Source organism: Pteropus medius, unplaced genomic scaffold (genome assembly GCF_902729225.1).
Source record: "Pteropus medius unplaced genomic scaffold, Ma_sr-lr_union100, whole genome shotgun sequence".
Taxonomy (NCBI): Eukaryota; Metazoa; Chordata; class Mammalia; order Chiroptera; family Pteropodidae; genus Pteropus; species Pteropus medius.
This window is the reverse complement of record NW_024342471.1, coordinates 21917162-21936158: the sequence shown is the minus strand read 5'-3', so window position 1 is coordinate 21936158 and position 18997 is coordinate 21917162. Positions and strand designations below refer to the sequence as shown.

The 18997-nt window shown below is 48.0% G+C and overlaps 1 protein-coding gene across 1 annotated transcript; it reads left to right on the top strand.

Moving 5' to 3' along the window:
- The first annotated feature begins 815 nt into the window (after positions 1-815).
- Positions 816-17566, top strand: CYP24A1 (cytochrome P450 family 24 subfamily A member 1). Its single transcript, XM_039864657.1, has 12 exons — positions 816-1508; positions 1715-1905; positions 3074-3167; positions 5027-5123; positions 7243-7334; positions 7974-8085; positions 9473-9618; positions 12598-12764; positions 13575-13653; positions 14082-14276; positions 14379-14531; positions 16128-17566. Exons 1-11 carry the CDS (start codon positions 1251-1253, stop codon positions 14487-14489), a joined length of 1542 nt encoding a protein of 513 aa, XP_039720591.1. The 5' UTR covers positions 816-1250; the 3' UTR covers positions 14490-14531; positions 16128-17566.
- The last annotated feature ends 1431 nt before the right edge of the window (positions 17567-18997 follow it).

Genomic DNA, 18997 nt, shown 5'->3' with positions numbered 1-18997 from the left:
AGCATGCACTTTGCAAGGGTGGCCGGGGACGGCGGGGGCCGTGGCGCTGCACCTGCCTATCCTTTGCACAGCGTGTCCCAAATGAGGGAGGAGTGGGCCGGCCTCGGTGCAAGCCACGCTCTCACGGTGCATTTCACAACCGCCTAAGAGGGAGCGACCACGTGTAGTGCTGACTATGGATTACGTCGTAGACGCTTTACCAGCATCGATTCATTAAATCTTCATAACGACCAGAATGGAGCGGCCCGGGAGGGAATTCTGCAAACTCCACTGGCCCTCCATGCATTTCAGTACCTCAACTCCTCACTTTGGGGGCTGGGGGGGGGCGGTGCAGAAAGCTACCTTCCTCCGAAAAGAGTTCGGTCCAGGCTGGCATAACTGGCTGCGGGAGGCGCGCGGGCTCTGGGGCCCACAGGCAGCCTCCCCGGGCCGCGCTCGGAGACCTCGGCCGCCCCGCAGCGCGATTGTGCAAGCGCCGGGCTGCAGCCGGGCGCCACTGGCCGCTCTGCCCTCGGGCGGGCAGGGCGAGGACGCGCACACCCGCTGACCTCCCGGCTCGGCGCGCCTCCCTGGCAGTCATCTCCTGGGTGGAGTCCGCCGCGCTCCCGCCCGCGGAGCAGCGCGCCAGTCACCCCGAGGCCCTGACGCCCTCGCTCACCTCGCTGACTCCATCCCATTTCCAGTACCAACCGCCCGCCACTCCCCACCCCCCACCCAGGGTCCCGCGTCCCTCCGGGCCAGGCCAGCCAGGGCCCACTCCGCCCCACTCGGCGTGCTCATTGGCCGCCCGGGGCCTGCCCGCTCCATAAATACTTGGTCCTGGGGCAGGGAGCATGGACAGCGCCGGGAGGAAACCGCAGCGCCCGCAGCATCTCTTCTCCCGCCCTCGACAGCTCCACCTCGCGGCTCCAGACCTGGAAGTCGGACTTGCAGACCCACAGGCGGACCCACATCCCTTCCCTTCTTCTTTCAAAAAGACACCCGCCCTCGGCTGCCCAGCTCCAGACCCCGCGGCCAGCCCTCGGCCGGCACCCGCGCCCTGGGGCTCCTGGACCGTGCGGCGTCGAGCATCCTCGCCGAGGTCCTTTCTGGCCTCTGTCCCTCTTCCGCCCCTCCCCCATCACACCTGCTGGTCCTCTTTGCCTCTCTTTCCCGGAATCGTTAAGCCCCCAACCCGGCCGGCGCCACTGTAGCAACTCGCCCTTGCGGGTCCCCGTGCGTCCCCACGCGTCAGGTCTCCCCCCGCGGCCATGAGCTCGCCCATCAGCTCAAGCCGCTCCCTGGCCGCCTTCCTACAGCAGCTGTGCCGCCTCGGGCAGCCCCCCAGATCCGTGACATCCACGGGGTGCGCGCCCCCTCGGCCACGGGAGGTGCCCCTGTGCGCGCCAGCGGAACGTGGCGAGGCGCAGCACGCGACCTCCCTGCCAGGTCCCACCAACTGGCCACTGCTGGGCAGCCTGCTGGAAATTCTCTGGAAAGGGGGGCTCAAGAAGCAGCACGACACGCTGGTAAATGCCTCGTCGTGCCCCAGTTCCCCTTTCCCTCCCTGCCTTTCTCTCCAAACCACCTCCCTCAGGCGCGGGGCCAGGGCGCACTGGGCGTGCTCGGCTGTCCGAGCAGCGGCGGTCCCCGGGAGCGAGGAGGGACGAGGGAGAAGCGCAACCGGACCGCAAGGGATGCGCGCTGACTCCCCGCCGCGCCCGGCCCGCTGCAGGCGGAGTACCACAAAAAGTACGGCAAGATTTTCCGCCTGAAGTTGGGTGCCTTTGACTCGGTGCACCTGGGCTCGCCGTGCCTGCTGGAAGCGCTGCACCGCACCGAGGGCGCGTACCCCCAGCGGCTGGAGATCAAACCCTGGAAGGCCTACCGCGACTACCGCCAGGAGGGCTACGGGCTGCTGATCCTGTGAGTCCCGGCGGCAGGATGGGGGCCGGCGGCTGGGCCTGATGGGTTTAGAAAGAGGCCCCCTGGGGTTTGGCTGTCAACGCGAAAGCTCTACCCAGTGCAGTCTCAAACTCTTGCACAAAGAGTGGTTTGAGCGACAGCTGTGCTGCGCCCCCAACACCTGCGTTCTCTCCCGCAACGGGGCGGGACCATGCCCTTCCCGTCCGAAAAATGCCGAAAAGAGCCTTAGACAAATCGTGGGGTTCAGATAATTGGGCAGGAAGAGGTTCTGAAGTCATCGTGTCAGACAAACGAGTTCTACAAACAAAATTATCCCTTAAAATTCCCTGGAACCTTCCCCCCTCCCCCACTTAGAAGCTCAAAAGCCAGAAATGAACTTCCTTTGCTTCTGACCGTGACCTCTCCTTCTGGAGAAGAGTGGAAAGTTAAGACCTAGTGCACTTGAAAGGTGGGATGAGGAGCAGTGTCAAGGCTGCACTTCAGATAAATGCTATGAACAGATGTGATTCCTCTGCTTTGTAATTGTCAGCATTTCACAAGTTAGCATTTTTACCCCCAATTTGGAATGCCTAATAGTTGTATTTGTCAGGATATAATTATTGGAATTAAAAGCCATAGTAACAACACGTGGTGCATCACAGGCTGTGGGGTCAGCTACGTGGCAAGTGCAAAGGGCATCTGACCGCAAAAGGGTTTTTACCACTCCAGGGGATCTCTGGACTGTGGTTTTATTTGGAGGCAATGGCAAAACTCTAAAACTGAGGTGTTTTGTGAATGTGACTTTCAACCCAAACCAGTGGATTGAAAGAAGATGAGATTTTTCCCCATGCAGATCTGGGTTTCTGGTGAGGGAGGTGCTCACGTGCCCACTCTCACTGCTGGGGATGGAGCCATGTGGCCTGCCAGCTCGAACCCAGCACCAACACTTCAACGGCCCTGAACTCAAATGATCTGGACGTCACCTTTCTGGTGCTTTCTCTGGCTGGGAGGAAAGGTGCCGTCTCATCCTAGGGACACACCAGCCCCAGATATTCCAATGCTAATTGTCTCTGGAAATTTCTTGGCACGCTTCTCAGTGTTTATTTGATGACATCATTCATGCCGTTAAAGAGCTGAAGGTATCTTTTCTTTTCGGTTTGTTCTAAATATCTTTCTGCTTCTCTCCCAGGGAAGGGAAAGACTGGCAGAGGGTCCGAAGTGCCTTTCAAAAAAAACTAATGAAACCAGTCGAAATCATGAAGCTGGACAACAAAATCAATGAGGTCTGCCGGCCAGGGCCAGCTCTCCCGGGTCGGCTGGGGGTGGGGTGGGGGTGCTCCTAGATATGGCTACGAAGCGCAGAGGGCAAAGCGGGCACTTCAGGTGATGCAGGGCGCTTCGCTTTGTCCTCATTCTTCTCCATGCCCTCCTCCCCCCAACCCCTCCCTCTTCCCTCCTTCACCCTCTTTTAAAGCAATATCACAATCAGGGAGCTGTTACCAGCAAACGTTTGCTATTCTACAGTCTTGGATTTGAATATCATTAGCTACCCCCACCCCCCAGCTGTGTAACCTGACGATCCCCATTAACTTCCCTGAGCCTCAGTTTCCCAATCGATAAAAGAGGAGTGAAAATTCCCACTCTATGGGTTTACTGTGAGGATTGAACGAGATGATGAGCGTGACCTTCCCGAGCAGTGACATGTGAGCTGGGTTGTGTGGGATGAGTAGCAATCTGCAAGCCAGAGAAGGTGGAGAAAGGCATCCAGCCTGCAGAGACTATGAAGGCATGACATGGCACAGCATGAAGAGGGAACAGTACACTCAAAAGTGGGCTTTCTCTGAAATGATGCTGGACGGAAAGCAGGTCTTGACAAATGCTTTTCATGCATTTGCTAAGGTATTTAGACATTATCCTTTAGCCGACAGGGGGCCAAAGGGAAAGAGGTTTAACATATTGTAAACTCTTTTTACTCCTATTCACTCTGGATGCTTATTTTGAACTGAACGTGGAGCCACATAAGATTGTACAGGTGAAAGATTGTAAACTCAGAAGCTTCCAAGGCCCAGGTAATTAATAAAGATGTATAATAAGGCAGGCCTGGTAGGGGTTTCAGCAAACAGCGCACGCCCTTTCTAGAAGAAACAGCTGCCCCAGCTCCAGCAGTGTCTCCAGACCCTATTATTATTATTATTATTATTATTATTATTATTATTATTATTATTATTATCGAAAGGAGTGGAAAATCCATACGCTCACAAATCTCTAAAACTCCCAAATTCAGAAATCTCTGAATTTTTTGATGGTAGCTAATTCAAAGTACTTTTAAATGCACTGTGTGGCAAATTAAACGTGCCCATTGGTTACACGGGTGGGCTTCGTAGTCACAGAGACTTTGTTCCAGGCCCCAGCACGGCCACTTCTCGGCTCTGTGTCCACGGCAAGTGCCTTAGCCTCTCTCTAAGCCTCAGCTTTCTCATCTGTCACCTGAGACATGGGAGTCACGGCAGCACTTTCTACCTCACAAGGCTGTCGTGAGGACCAGCTAAAATGACACACTTTGTGCAGAGCTCGATACTAGACAAGCCTCGTCCAATGCGAGGCATTAGTCATTTAAAACTCTGATTTTAGAAACTGGCATCTAAAGACTAGTCCAATGTCACAGAGCTATTTAGTGAGGGAGCCGCATCCAGGATTTGCAGATTTCCTGGCTTCGAGTTCCGCACGCTTCACACACCACCGGTCAGTAAGGCGATATTTACTTGCCCAGATATGGACGCGGCAAACCTCAGGAGAGTTCTGGTGTCACAGTCCTTGAGACATCGTGCCAACAAGGGACGCTTGACTGACTTCTCCTTTGTGGTTTCGTCCCCATTCCGATCGGAAGAAATGTTTGCCTTTCTTTAAATTTAGATCAAAAGCTGAAACTGAAGCATTTGGGTGGCTACAGGAAAAGCTGAGGAAACCCCCCAGGACAAGGTTGTTGGGGTGTCAGGTGACCTCCCAGAGAAAATATATAATTAACGTTGCTTCAGTGAACACACAAGGCAGAGAAACCTGCGAGTAGCTTACTGAGCTTTAAATTTTCGTTTTCCCTCAATGACTGGACCATGTCTTTTGTGGTTTCTTCCTTTTCTTTAAGGTCTTGGCAGATTTTACAGGTAGAATAGATGAACTCTGTGATGAGAGAGGCCACATCGAAGACTTATACAGCGAACTGAACAAATGGTCATTTGAAAGTAAGTCGTTTTTACAGTCTTGTTCATTTGATATGGCAGGTGATTTTTTTGAGGATAAAACGTGGCTCTGTGGACAGCTTCTCCATAACCATAGACCGTTGCTGATGTGGAGGGGCCATAGCAGCCTTTCTAACGCCTTTGGGCACGGAAGTTACACTTTGCACGATGGGTGGTTTGTGTGGTCAATCAACAAACACTTAGCGACTACCTGCCGCGTGCCAGGCACCACACTGGGGACTAGGGACACAGCAGTGAACACAACAGGCCACATCCGTGCTCACATGGAGCTTAGGTACTAATAGGGGTGATAAATGACAAGGCATTAAACACAGTTTAGTATATACCCTGCCAACGGCTAAGGGAATCAAGGAAGAACATGATGCCTAGCAAGATGGGGCAAGCCTGCTGTGGTAAGGAGACGTTTGAGGGGAGACCTAAAGGAAGGGCAGGAGCAAGCCGCGAGAGTATCTGTGGGGAGATTGTTCCCGACAGTGCAGACAGGAAGTGCAAAGGCCCTGGGGCAGAAGCATGATGGAAGCCTCTGAGGAACTTCGAGGGAGGGGAAAGAGGAGCTGAGAAAGACCAAGCCAGGGCCCAGTCAGCGTAAGAACTTTTAATTGACGTCAGATCGGAGACGTGGACAGTTTCAAACAGAAGGGGGCGTGATCTTTCTTCAAGGATCACTCTGGGAATAAGGAGCAGAACCCTGCCTTGATGAGCTCCCTGCCTAGTTGGGGACTCAGGCAGGGGAGCCAGGGCAGTTTCAACAGCGTGTGTGAGTGCCTGACTACGGGGCTTCAGGGCTGTGGGAGAATCGAGAGGGTGGGCTTGGCTGGGCTTGATGGAGGCGCTTGGCGGAGGTGATGCCATCTCAGCTGAGGCCTCGGGCATGAGCAAGAGCTCTCCAAATGAAAGTGAGGGAAAGAGGAATGTTCCAGGCAGAGGAACAGAAGTTGTGGTGAAGGAACAGAAGGGCATGCATAATGACCGGAGCATCTCTTGCAAGGGAGGGGCCTGGCGAGGGCAGAGGATGGTACGAGAGCAGAAGCCAGCCCTGTAAACCAGGATGAAACCAGGGAGCGGAGCTTGGCTTTGAGCCCCAGAGTACCTGGGAGACCAGAGTGCTTTTAACAGGACAAGGTGCAGGATTCGATCTGGTGCAAGGGCCACTCTGGCTGCTGATGCGAGGGTTTGGGGGGCGCACCCCACGGCGGAGGCTTTTGTCCTGCCCAGTCATCTTAGCACACTAGAAAGCTCCATGCTAATAAGAAATCCGCAGAATGTAGGAAGGGGACAAGGAACAAAGAGAAGGAATGATTGTGGAAGAGTGTGTTTTGGAAACTGTCCACTGTTCACATACCCCAGTTAAGGAGTATCGAATGCATTTCTCTGCAAGCCAATGAAAACCTGACTGCGGTGGTTTAAAAATCATTGTAGAGCATTATGAGAAGTCTCGGGGACCGCAGTCCACAGCTGGCACTCACCGATGTCACCGGGGAGCCACACTCATTCTGTCTTCCTGCTCATCTATCCTTAGCTTGTTGGCTTGCTGCAAAATGGTGACCTGGCCTCGCCTGTGCATTTTAGACAAAAACAAGAAGGGAAGAGGGTACTGGTCGCCCTGTATCAAGAAAGCAAAAGTAGTACTTCCTCTTGGTCGCACTGTCCAGAGCTGGGTCATGCAGCTACTGTGGCTGCTCCAAAAAGCCCAGGAAACCGGGGAACAGGGCTGTCATCGGTCTTAGATCACTCCTGATTTATTGCTCGAGGACTGATACGGGTTCTCTTACGGAGGACATGGGGGAGAAAGAAGATTGGGTGAATGGCTGCTCCCCGTGACAGCAGTGATTAACTTGGGCAACAGCAAGACATTACGGGAGCGACTCGTTCATGTACCACATTTGCACAGGGCATTTCTCCCCAGGAGGTCCTGCAGGGGATGATGGGGCATTGCACCTGGCGACGATTTCTAGAAAGAGTCATCAGACTCTGAGACTCTTCGCCTCTGCTCTTAGAAGAGATCTCTCTTCTAGGAGAGAGAGAATCCAGGCTTTAGTAGCCAGCTAATTAATCGCAGAGTCCAGATTGTGGAACAGTGTTGATTATTTTTAAATAACAGGCATCTGCCTTGTGCTCTATGAGAAGAGATTTGGGCTCCTTCAGAAGAACACAGGAGACGAAGCTTTGAACTTCATCATGGCCATCAAAACAGTAAGCACCCCCTAGGAAGAGAGTCGTTTTCCTGACTGAGTATTCCCAGGATGTAAGAAATCTGTCTCAGTCTTCCTCCGAGAGTCGCATGCACCCATATTTTATTCTGATAGTTAAGTATTCATTTTAATGTGCGGTACACATATTTTCATGCAGAAGCACATGAAATCATTGTTTAGGCAAAGTTGAAATAGGTATTTCAGTTAAAGTTCAGTTGATTAAAATGATATTTTAAAGAGTCTGAAAATTTTCAGATTTAAAATTTTTGAATTAAACGCTATGACACTGGTCTAGAAATGGCTGAGGCTTAGAAATGATTGGAAATTGAAGTGAATAGGACAGTTACAGTTTTCCGTTTTGCTTTTTTTTTTAACATTTAGGTTGTAAGAGTGAATTATTTTTTAAACATTTCCAGCAGAAAATCATCCTCCTCAAGATGATTTTTATGATGTCACTGGAGGATGGGGTGGGGCCTGCTTTCAGGACTCCTGTGGAGAGGCCTGGGGGTGCGGGGGTCCTTTGAATTCTGGCCTTTGGGGAGGCACAGGGTGCTGCGTTTAGAACACCTGTATTCCAGAGTGAAAGTTGTCATGGAGAGGAAGAGAAACCTGGATGAAAGGGCATGTGTGTCCCTCACAGATGATGAGCACGTTTGGGAGGATGATGGTCACGCCTGTCGAGCTGCACCGGAGCCTCAACACCAAGGTCTGGCAGGCCCACACGCTGGCCTGGGACACCATTTTCAAGTCAGGTACCATGGCCACCCACGCCCGGCCACTCTGTCTCTGAAGCTGCTGCCCGGAGGTCTGGGACGGTCCGCTTGGTCTGGCCTCCCTGATCCTTTGATGGAGTCACTTCTGATTCTTTTGGGCTTTGCAAGCACAAGCTTGGGGGTCGCCACGGTGTAGACGAAATCTAAGGAAGAGGCGGGAGGTGGTTTTCTGTTGTCTTGGGAGCTGGCAGTGGTTAGAAGCAAGAGCTTCGGAGTCACAGATTCAAGTCCCAGCACTGTCCCTGGTGGGGTGGCCAAACGTGCTCTCTCCTTTTCATCTTCGGCTGTCTTATCTCTGAGATAAGGACAATAAAACTAGTTACCTAACTCAATGCGACTGTTTCTAGGTCTAAAACAGATAACGTAAAAACCTGGCATATGACAACATCTCAGTGTATCGGACCTATTTCTGCTCCATTATGGAGGGAATATTTGGTGCTAGGTTATTGTTCTATGACATAATAATACATATATTTTATACATACAGACTCATATAATTACCATCAAAAATACTCTAAGGTAGGTCCTTCTTTTAGTCCCAAATGACGGAACTGAGGCACAAAGCAGTTAAATAACTCTCTCGAGATTAAACACTAGGTGATGGCATAGCCAGGGTTTGAAGTCAGGCAGAAGGGCCCCCAAAGCTCATACTCTAACCACTGTTGTCATTATTATTGCCAACATCGCTGTTATTATTATTCTGGTCGAGGCTCGCATCATGGATTGAAGTGAGGGAGACAAATGCCTACAATGTACTTTACAAACATTAAACATTCATGGGCAGCATTCATGGGCATCGTGTGTGTGTGCACGCGCGTGAGTGTGTGTGTGTGTTTATGTTTGATAACATTGGGGGAGGGCTTCTCCCCTCGTCCATTGCCAAGATTGGGGAGCCGAATCCTATATTAGTATATTTGCCTGTATCGGCGACCGGATCAACCAGACACCTGGATCTCGGTCCAAGCTGTGATTCCGAACCCCACCTCTGTCTCATGGCGATGTCCTCCAAGCTCTAAGCTTTTACTAGTCAAGAGGTGACCTGCAGACCAGCAGCGTCGGCCTGACCTGGGAGCCTGTTAGAAATGCAGACTTCCAGGCCCACCCTCAACCCTCGGTTCAGAATCTGCGTGTTAAGAGGAAGCCCAGGTGACCGTTATGCACGTTAACGTTTGAGAAGCCCCGCTCACGTGGGCATCCATCGATGCTTGCTGACTCAACAACAAGCTGATATGAGCCAACCGGACAGTGTCACTGTCCTTGAAAAGACCCTTCTGAGGTTGCCAAGGTTTCCTCTTGTGCTCCCTTTCGTTCTTTTCTGCATCCTAACATCCAGCTAACGTCCTCTGCCTCTTCTCTTCTCCAATAGTCAAATCTTGTGTCGACCAGCGGTTAGACAAATACTCTGGGCAGCCCGGCCCAGATTTCCTTTGTGATATTTATCACAACAATCAGCTTTCAAAGAAAGAATTGTACGCGGCTGTCACGGAGCTCCAGCTGGCTGCGGTAGAAACGGTAAGTGTGGGCCTGGTTTTAGTTTGCCAAGTAAACGGCCTGCAAAATCCTTTTCATGATACGTTTTAAATAGTCATTCAACTCACATATTCCACAGAGATTAACTGAGCTGAAGCTCGGTACGGATGAAAAGTCTCATCCTAGGTGCTGTGGGAGACCCAAGGCACTGCCTTTGTACTTAAGCGTATGACAGGAGGAAAATTCTAGAGCTAGAACTTGGTCTGTGACAAAAATCCAGTGCAAGATGTAAGTGCTGAGATCAGCATGCAAAATGCCGCAGGAATTCAGAAGCGGTAAGATTCCACACCACAGCAGGACAGATGATCTAAATTTTTAACAATGGGATATATTTTTGGTGGCTCTGTATGTTACCTAACTGTGGCTGTTATGTACTGTAAAAATATTGGAATACTCTCTGCCAGCCCAATAATATTTTTACACTTAAAATAGGAACATAGTGCATTTGGGGATATTGATTTCTGTTTAAACAAAATGGCTAATTGTCAGAATTCTGTCCCCGATGTGGTAGGCACTCGTAGGAGGTACACAGTACCCACTCCACACACAAATACTGACAAGCGTTCAGGTGGGTTTAATTGTCTCGATTCATTTTTTGAGCTACCGTTGGAATGAGCATATTAAGATTTCTCAGAGGCCCAATATTTCATACACCAGTAGCTTCTATGAAGAATGTAAACTAGTTCATTTCTCGTCCACATTTTCCCCCCTTTCCATAGAGTTTCTTGTCTGAAGGAAAAATAGCACTTTCTACATCAGGGAATAGCAAGGTTCTGATTTCTCATGTTCCAGAAGCTTCTCGAAAGTAGGAATCCATTTCAACTCACTTGCCCAAAGAGGCTCCATAGAGAGATGAAAGTAAAGCTTCACCCATTTCTTTCCCAACTGGAATATGAGCTCTGTGAGGGCGATGACTGGGTTTTTGTCCCCTGCTGTATTCCTCAGATGTAGAATAGCACTTGGCATATAGTAGGTGCTCAATAAGTACTTGTTCGATAAATTAAAAAATTCAGAAACTGTTGTGTGCCTGTAGGTGCCAGATACTTGAGAGACCACCGTGAACCAGTTCCCCTCATGGAACTTACCGTGCAAACGTAGACATGCAAACAAACAAATAAACATGATCATTCTGGATAGTGGTGCGGGACATGGAGGAAGCCATCAGGGTGATGTAACAGAGAGATGGGCGTGGGGTCCCTCTCTGTGTCTGCTGGAGCTGACACTGGAGTGATAAGAAGGGACCAACCATAGAAAGTTCCGGTGGGAGATCACTTCAGGCGGAGGAAACAGCCCACGCAAAGGCCCCAGAGTAGGAGGAGGGAGGGAGCCGGGGAGCTAGCGAACGCCATCAGAGTTGAGATGGGAGAAGCCTACGGGCCATGTTAACCGGGAGCCTTATAAGGCATTTGGATTCCATCTCACCTGTGATGGAAAGCTTTCGGAGCTCTAGCAGGTGGGTGGGGAGTGGAAGCAGGAAGGCCAGCTATGAGGTCGGTTTCCTCCGTGGAGGTCAAGCCAGGACGGCTTGTGCCCGTGAGGTTTCCCAGGCCACTTGCCCTTGACTTAGCCCCTGCAGTTACCCTAACAGGCCCTGGGCCATCTTACAGGACTTTGGTGAAAGCTACAGTAATCTGCCTTTTGGAAACTCGAGGGACCCGCCGATATGATACGATCGGATCTGTTTTGTTTTGTTTTGTTTTTGTCCTGGTAATTCTGAAAATCATAGAAATTCGAAAGTGTATCTTATTTGGCGCCTATGCCTTCTCCCTGTTTTGTAAATTGGACTCGTGTGATAATGCCGTCTACAGCTTATTTGCAGCTGAGGCGGCCAGCCCTCTGACATGAAGAAGCCTGTCTTGGAGACATCTTCTTCCAAAAATAATAAATGCCATTGGCTCTAAATCGTCTTGCACTTTGCTCATCCGTGTGAGTCGTGCATGGCATTTAGCAAAAGCGTCTTCACGTCTACAGAGGGAGGACACAATGACCATTTTTACAGGAATATTTGGTTTAAATTAACTGAAAAACGGCCTAAAGAACAAATACTTATGACTACCAGTGGTGACTATTATAAAGTTGAAAGCTACCTGGGCTGTTTCCGCCAATATTTTTTTTCCTCTCGTTGCCTTTGGAAAGGAAATCAAGGGTGTCACTTAAAAGGCCACGAGCCGTTGTCAGAAACTGTGGCTGGTTCCTTGAAATACTCAGCCCAATGCTAGAATTTCTTATTTTGGTGTTGGTACCTCCTGCGAGGGCTCTTTATATGTGGCTGAAACCCTGAGCACAGATGATGCCTTTATATTTTTGTGGTAACTTTTTAGCGTGTGGCAAAAAAACAAAAAAAAAACAAAAAAAACTTTTTTTAAAATTCCAAAAGTAAAGTTTCTTGTACATTTGCATGTAAAATTTTGTTAAAGACCCACTTATTAACAACACTCCTAGAATCTGTCCTTCTCTCCTCATTCGATTTTTAAGATATTTTTGTTTTGAGATAGAGTTTCGTACGCAGCTTTAAGAATATTTGAGAGCGTTCCCTGTGTTCGTCTGGTTTCCCCAATGGTAAATCTTGCATAGCAATCAAACCGTATCAGAACCCGAAATTGACCTTGACACGATCCACGCAACTTGTTCTCTTTTCCCCAGTGTTATGTGTACTCATTTGTGTTTAAATCGTTTTTGTATCAAACTATATCTTAAGTGTCCTAATGCAGCACATTATGCACAGGATTCTATTTTGATTCCCTCAGTAAATTAACTGTCTTTAATCGTTATGTTTAAGTAAAATAAATGTGACTTTTCATGTTTTGTATTGGTTTAAGGCACAGCAAAGAAGGACATGTGATAAAGCCTCACTAACCTATTTGCAGAACAGAGTGGTGGGCATCACCTTTGGCTTGGCTCGTACTGGTTTTAAGGCAATTAGTTTGCAGAAACTCAAGTTTGTGTCCATTTGTTTTTCAGACAGCCAACAGCTTAATGTGGCTTCTTTACAATTTATCCCGTAATCCCCATGTGCAACGGAAGCTTCTTAAGGAAATTCAGAGTGTACTGCCTGAGAATCGGATGCCACGGGCAGAGGATTTGAGGAATATGCCATATCTAAAAGCCTGTCTAAAAGAATCCATGAGGTAAGAACGCATGCCTAAGCGTGTATGTTAGACAGCTGTTCTCTTGAATATGTAATAAGGGGTCTCTCCCACAGACAATCCCACAGTTAATTCATAAACACTTACCAACTGCAAAAAAAAAAAAAAAAAAAAGCCTCAGAACTATATTCCTTTTCTATTTCTCATTCTCGAAATCACTTGGCCAAATTCTATCACATCTTGCGAAGTCAGTATCCTCCCCTTTAAATCAGTAATACTAATACTCTAATGAATGCCGTATGCAATAACCAAGATTCGGGCCATCATCAAAAGATCTGAGATGACAGCCCAGCAAGGGCACCATATGATTATATAAGACATGGAGACATCTCTGTTTTAGAGCCACTGGTATAAAATGTCCTTTGAAAATTCCCTTTACACTCTTTCCGGAAAACAAAACTCACGCCATCTTCAGATAACATGGACATGCCTTTACCTTCACGAAGGGTAGATGGAAGAAACCCAGAACGAACATCGAGCTTTAGGGTGAAAAACGCGTGAAAAACGCGTACGTTTGAAATCTGGAATGAAACGGAGCAAAACCACTACTAATAGCTACAAAGCAGGCCTGTCCTGGGGGTTTAGCCACCTGCGAAGATAAAGTATAGAAACACGAGGTATAAATATTGGGAAGAAAATGACGAGACTTCTTTACGAAGAAATGTGATCAGGTTTCCTTCTGGAGTATAAGCATAAGCGACAGTCTATTTAACCAGCATCTGCCTTCCCACAGACACTTGCGCTAGAACTTGGTCTGTGCCACCTTTACGCCTCCGGTTTTGTTTATTTCAGGCTCACCCCGAGTGTGCCATTTACAACTAGGACTCTTGACAAGGCCATGGTTCTGGGCGAATATGCTTTACCCAAAGGAGTAAGTAGAATTTAAACCTTAAAGAGTTTTGAAAGACGCGCTTTCCAAATATTCATCTGCGTCCCCTAAAAAATTTTGACAAAGAAAGCATTCGTTTTTTTCAGATATGTAGATTGTAGTGCATAGTTGACATGTTGTGTAGTATAGAGTCAGGAATGATGGCTGTGGGCACAGAGAACTGGATTCGAGTATGGCCTTGAGTGAGTTACGTGATCTCTGCGAGCCTCACCTTTCTCATCTGTAAAATGGGGATAATAACAAAATCCACCACATGCGATCATCGTGAGTACGCCACACATTTGCAAATCTTCGCCATTATAAATGTGTGGTTGCTTTTCCATTGGGAAGGTGATTGCCTTCGTAAATTTCGCGATTCAGACATCTTCTTCTGGTTATTTTAAATGCTACGTGTTTCTGTGTGTTTTTAGACAGTGCTGATGCTCAACACCCAGGTGTTGGGGTCTGACGAAGAAAACTTTGAAGATTCGAGTCAGTTTAGACCGGAACGATGGCTTCAAGAGAAAAAGATCAACCCTTTCGCGCACCTTCCCTTCGGCGCTGGGAAGAGGATGTGCATCGGCCGCCGGTTAGCTGAGCTGCAGCTCCACTTGGCGCTCTGCTGGGTAAAACCCCCGCCCCGTTTCCTGGGCTGCGATCCGTGCTACCCACAGGACAGGGGCGGGGGGTAGCGGGGAATCCTGCTGTTTCATGCACGTGTGTTCTAGATCGTCCGCAAATATGACCTCGTGGCCACGGACAGCGAGCCTGTGACGATGCTGCACTTAGGCATCCTGGTGCCCAGCCGGGAGCTCCCTGTCGCTTTCCGCCGGCGCTAAGCGGCCTCACGTGAGCAGCCGGGATGCTGCACGTGACCGAGGGTGAGGCGAGCTCACAAGTCAGCCTGGCCAGGGCTTGAACCCCTTGCTCACCACGGATGCTCGGGATGACCTGGAGCAGTTACTTAACCATTCTGCTCCCTTTTATTTTATTATTATTTTTTTAATTTGTAAAATAGGGACCAAAGTAGTATCTATCCAGGTAGTTGATGTGAATACTAAACACTTAGCCTAGAGCCTGGCATCAACTAAGTGCTCAATAAATGCCAGCTGCTGTTACGGCTTTTGCGTAGAAGTATCAAGGATGGACAGACCTTGGCTGCAAAGGGCCAGCCGGCAAATATTTTAGGCTTTGCAGCCCATAAGGCCAATCTCACACCCACTTAACTCTGCTTTGTAGCTTGAAAGCAGCCTCAGCCAGTTCGTCAGTGAATAGATGTGGGTGTCGTATTCGTTTTCCGTAACAAATCGCTAAAAACAAACTACTAAAAGTTGGTTAAACAACACAAATTTATTATGTTACAGTTCTCTGAGTCAGGAAACCCGCATGGCTCTAACCAGCCAACATCAAGGTGTCTGGCCCAGCTGCCTTCCTTTCTGAAGGCTCCTGGGGTGAATCAGTTTCCTTGCTAATCTGGGTTGTTGGCAGAACTGAGTTTGTTAAGGTAGTAGGATTTAGGTCCCCATTCTCGCACTGTCCACTGAGAGCTGTTCCCAGCTTCCAGAGCTGCCCGCGTCCCTCGTCCCTCGGTTCATGACCTCTTCCCCCACCTTCGAAGCCAGTCAGAGCGAATCTCTCCTCCTCCTTTTGCATCTCTCTGACTGGCTGTTAGTCAGGAGGTCCATAATCTTTATAATCACTGCAAAGTTCTTTCTGCCATGGTAAGTTACATATTCACAGGTTCTGGGAATTAGAGCCCTGACATTTTTTTGAGGGCTGTTATTCTGCCTTCCAAGGCTGGGATCCAATAAAACTTATAAAAACAGGTGGTGGGCCTTCTTTGACCATAGGGCTTTAGTTGACAGCCCTGGCATATAAGTGTATATATTTAATATATATAATACAAGCCTGTATTAAATACAATCTAATACTTTTTCTGTCGTATACCTCCCTATTAATTATTGATGTGATAAAAAGTTAGCCTGAGAAGTCTTTAATATCTTATGTGGAAATGTGACATTTCCAACGTAAGGCTTTATAGAATTACATGTCAGTATCCGAACTCAGTTGCAATCATTCTGTGCTTTCAACAGCATCCCTAGAATTTGCCTGGAACTAGTTGTTACTTGCTAATGGCAAGTTAAGGGGCATTTGCTGATAGGTGGTAACGTAAAGGAACGTGCAGTTATAGATGAAATTTTTGAATGAGACCTAAATGAATTTCTCCCCAAGTGTCTGGTACCACCAGGCAATTTGTCCTATTCTGAGCATTAAATCGAGTAGGATAAGGAAAGAATTCTAGCTTAATTTTGAAAACGCCAGTCTTTAGCCAAAACAGCACAGGCTTATCGTGGCAAATCACACCTTTAGCAAGTGCCCAAGGCAAATTTCGCTTTTAGCATTTCTTTCTTGCTAATAATTCCTCTCATTTAACTATACCTCTTTGATATATAATCGAGATATACTTTATTTTCCAGATTTTTTTCTACCAAGACCCGGAGCAACGGTTTTTGATTCCCCTTGCAAGAACGGTGCCTATGGCTTCTGCATCAGTCAAAAACAAACCTCAAAAGCCGGAGCATGAAATAGCATGTAAAGAACATTTAGGCTCAGGTGTTTATGTCCTGGTTTCTGAACAGCTGTTCCAGAAGCTGTACCGTCTACGCAGATAAGGGCATTTATTAAGACCGCATCTGACTCCAGGAAGTGGGAGGAGTGTTGGAATGAATATCAGGCACTGCGCAGGGTGTGCTGCTGGCTTACAACGGATGTCAGCACTCGACTGACACAGAGTTGCTCATGCTCTTGTTTCTTCTTGCATTTTCCATGACACGGTGGGGAGGCCGGGCCCATGTCAGCCAGTCAGGTAAACGTCCCTAGATGTTCCTGTCCCTGCCCTACCAAATTCGCCACGTGAATCTTCTCAAGATTAAGTGTACATGTTACAGTGAAAGACCTACTATAGCTAAATCATCTGAGGGTCACAGTAATTTTGACAATCCACTTATCCTAACTCCATTTAATGTAATATTTGGAAATATACTTGCTTAATAATGTAAGCAAAGCTAAATGTTGGCTGAAGTTATCAAGTCCCTATGACACTGCATTTTTTTTCTGTTTTGAAATAGAAATGTTATTGGGAAATTAGAGAAAATCTCTATTTTAAGAAATACTTTCACGAAGTCAAAAACCTCTTATCTAAAAATACCTTAAGATTTACTGGGGCATCATTTTTTTAAAGAATCCTGAAATTCTTTATTTAGTTAATATTTCTCCTCTATGACATTAAGAAGTAGATCAACAGTTTTTCAATTGTATGTCTATGTGTGTGTATTCTAATGGCAACTTTCTTAAGTCATTTTTTAAAATATATATGGTATTTGATTTAGGATCTGTGGTTTAAGGCAATGTTCTAAAGTTCAGTTGCAGCTTAAAAATATTCAGTGACTTCCCATGCCTTAATTTTCCCATCTATAGAATGGGATAATAGTAGAATGTGCGTGTATCATAGATTAACTATATAACCTATGCATGTGATTTGAATTCCCTGGGAAGGTTTGATAACACAAATGGAAATGCATAGAGATTTATACAATATTTACAAAACTCTCTTTAAAAATTGTGTTTACATATGGTTTATTAACATATATTTTTACTACTATTTTTCCTAAGAGGTAACTACATATTCCTGTATATTTGATCAAGATTTTCCTTTTTAGGTTATATTTTTAGAATATTTCAGAAGTATACATTTATACCTTTATATTTGAATAAGTGTGTACATATTGCTAACATAAATGTATGCTTTCTCAATGCTATGGAATTATATTTAGAATTATAAATCCATATGTTGTCAGATTTTATCTGTATATCTTTTGTGAATTCTCTGTAAGAATAAAGGCTTTAAAATATGTGAGAGATGTTTCCTCTTCATTGCATTTGTTACAACAAAATTGAAAACTTCAGATTTTGTCTTACTAGAAAAATTTCTCACATGGCCATTTTTTGAGCTCTGTATCATGAAATCTACCATTACGAAAATCGGTTTTACAGAAAGAGGATCGTTTGAATGGCAAAATGATTTTCCTTTTTCGTTGTCGTTGCCGCTTAAACGTTTTTCAAGTGCACGTACTTCCGTCTCCAAGACCTGGACCACAGCTCCGACTCCCAGCCCACCTCCGCCTTGTCTCCCTCCAGGCTGTACTTCGTACACTCGATGTAAGGGTCTTTTCAAAGCCCAGACCTGAGGGGGTCTCATTCCTGCTTCTGTGGCTTCCTATTGCTCTTACAGAAAGAGCCTACTCCTTAAGGTGGACCTTGGTGTCCTGCAAGGCATGGCCCCCACTGACCCACAGGCCCTTGATGCCTGCAGACTCTGGCTAACCTGGCTTCTGCCAGTTTCTTCTTTCCCTTAAACGCTATCCGTCCACGAGTTTTGATGCTGCCATCCTTCCTTCCGCCGTCCTTCCTCCTGGCACACTCTTTACCTCTCCTCCTCCTCCTCCTCCTCCGCACTCAGAGCCCAGCTCAGGCTTCCTGGAGGAAGTCTTCCTGGATGGCAGAGACCCCCAGAGGCTGCCTCTGGGACCAGCATCTACTGAGGAAGTGATTCCTCGGGAGACCTATGAGGGAGTGCGGGCAGCAGGAGAGAGAAGGAAAAGGAGCCACAGGAGATGCAACTGGGGGTGAGGTCCAGACTCAGCCCGACCCCGGGGAGCCCTGGAGTGCACGTGACAGCACGGCGTGGTCTCCTCGGGGCAAGGCCCCCGGGCTGCACTGTCGGACATCGACGCCCAGGTGCCTCTCGCTCTTAGTGTGCTCATACGAAGTGGCTCCAGCGACCCAAGGGGATAGGTGCTGGCCAGGAGGAGCAAAGAAGCAGGATCTGCAGGCAGGGCATCTGGGCAGAGCGACAACTATGTCAGCTACCACTCACTTCCCGGGGCAGGTCGCCTGGGGTGGACGCTGGCCGACAGAGTGGTAGTCATGATGATGATGATAACTCATGTTCATTGACTGCTCTGCCCCTGACATGCCCGAATCCACAAACCCTCACCGCCCCCGTCCAGCGGGTATTATCATCCTCACCATTTCACATCTGAGGAAACGGAGAGGGTCTGTCATCAGTCCAGAATGACCGGATGGCACATAGGAGCGCCAGGATTCTGGTACAAGGAGTTGGCTCCCGGCTCATGCCCTGCCTCCCACAACGTGTCCCTCTCCCTCATACTCCCCATGATGGCACGTTGATGTGATTTGTGTGATTATGTGGCTGCGATTTGCCACCTACACACACACACACACACACACACACACTCTAGAATGTAGGTTCAATGAGGATGGTTTG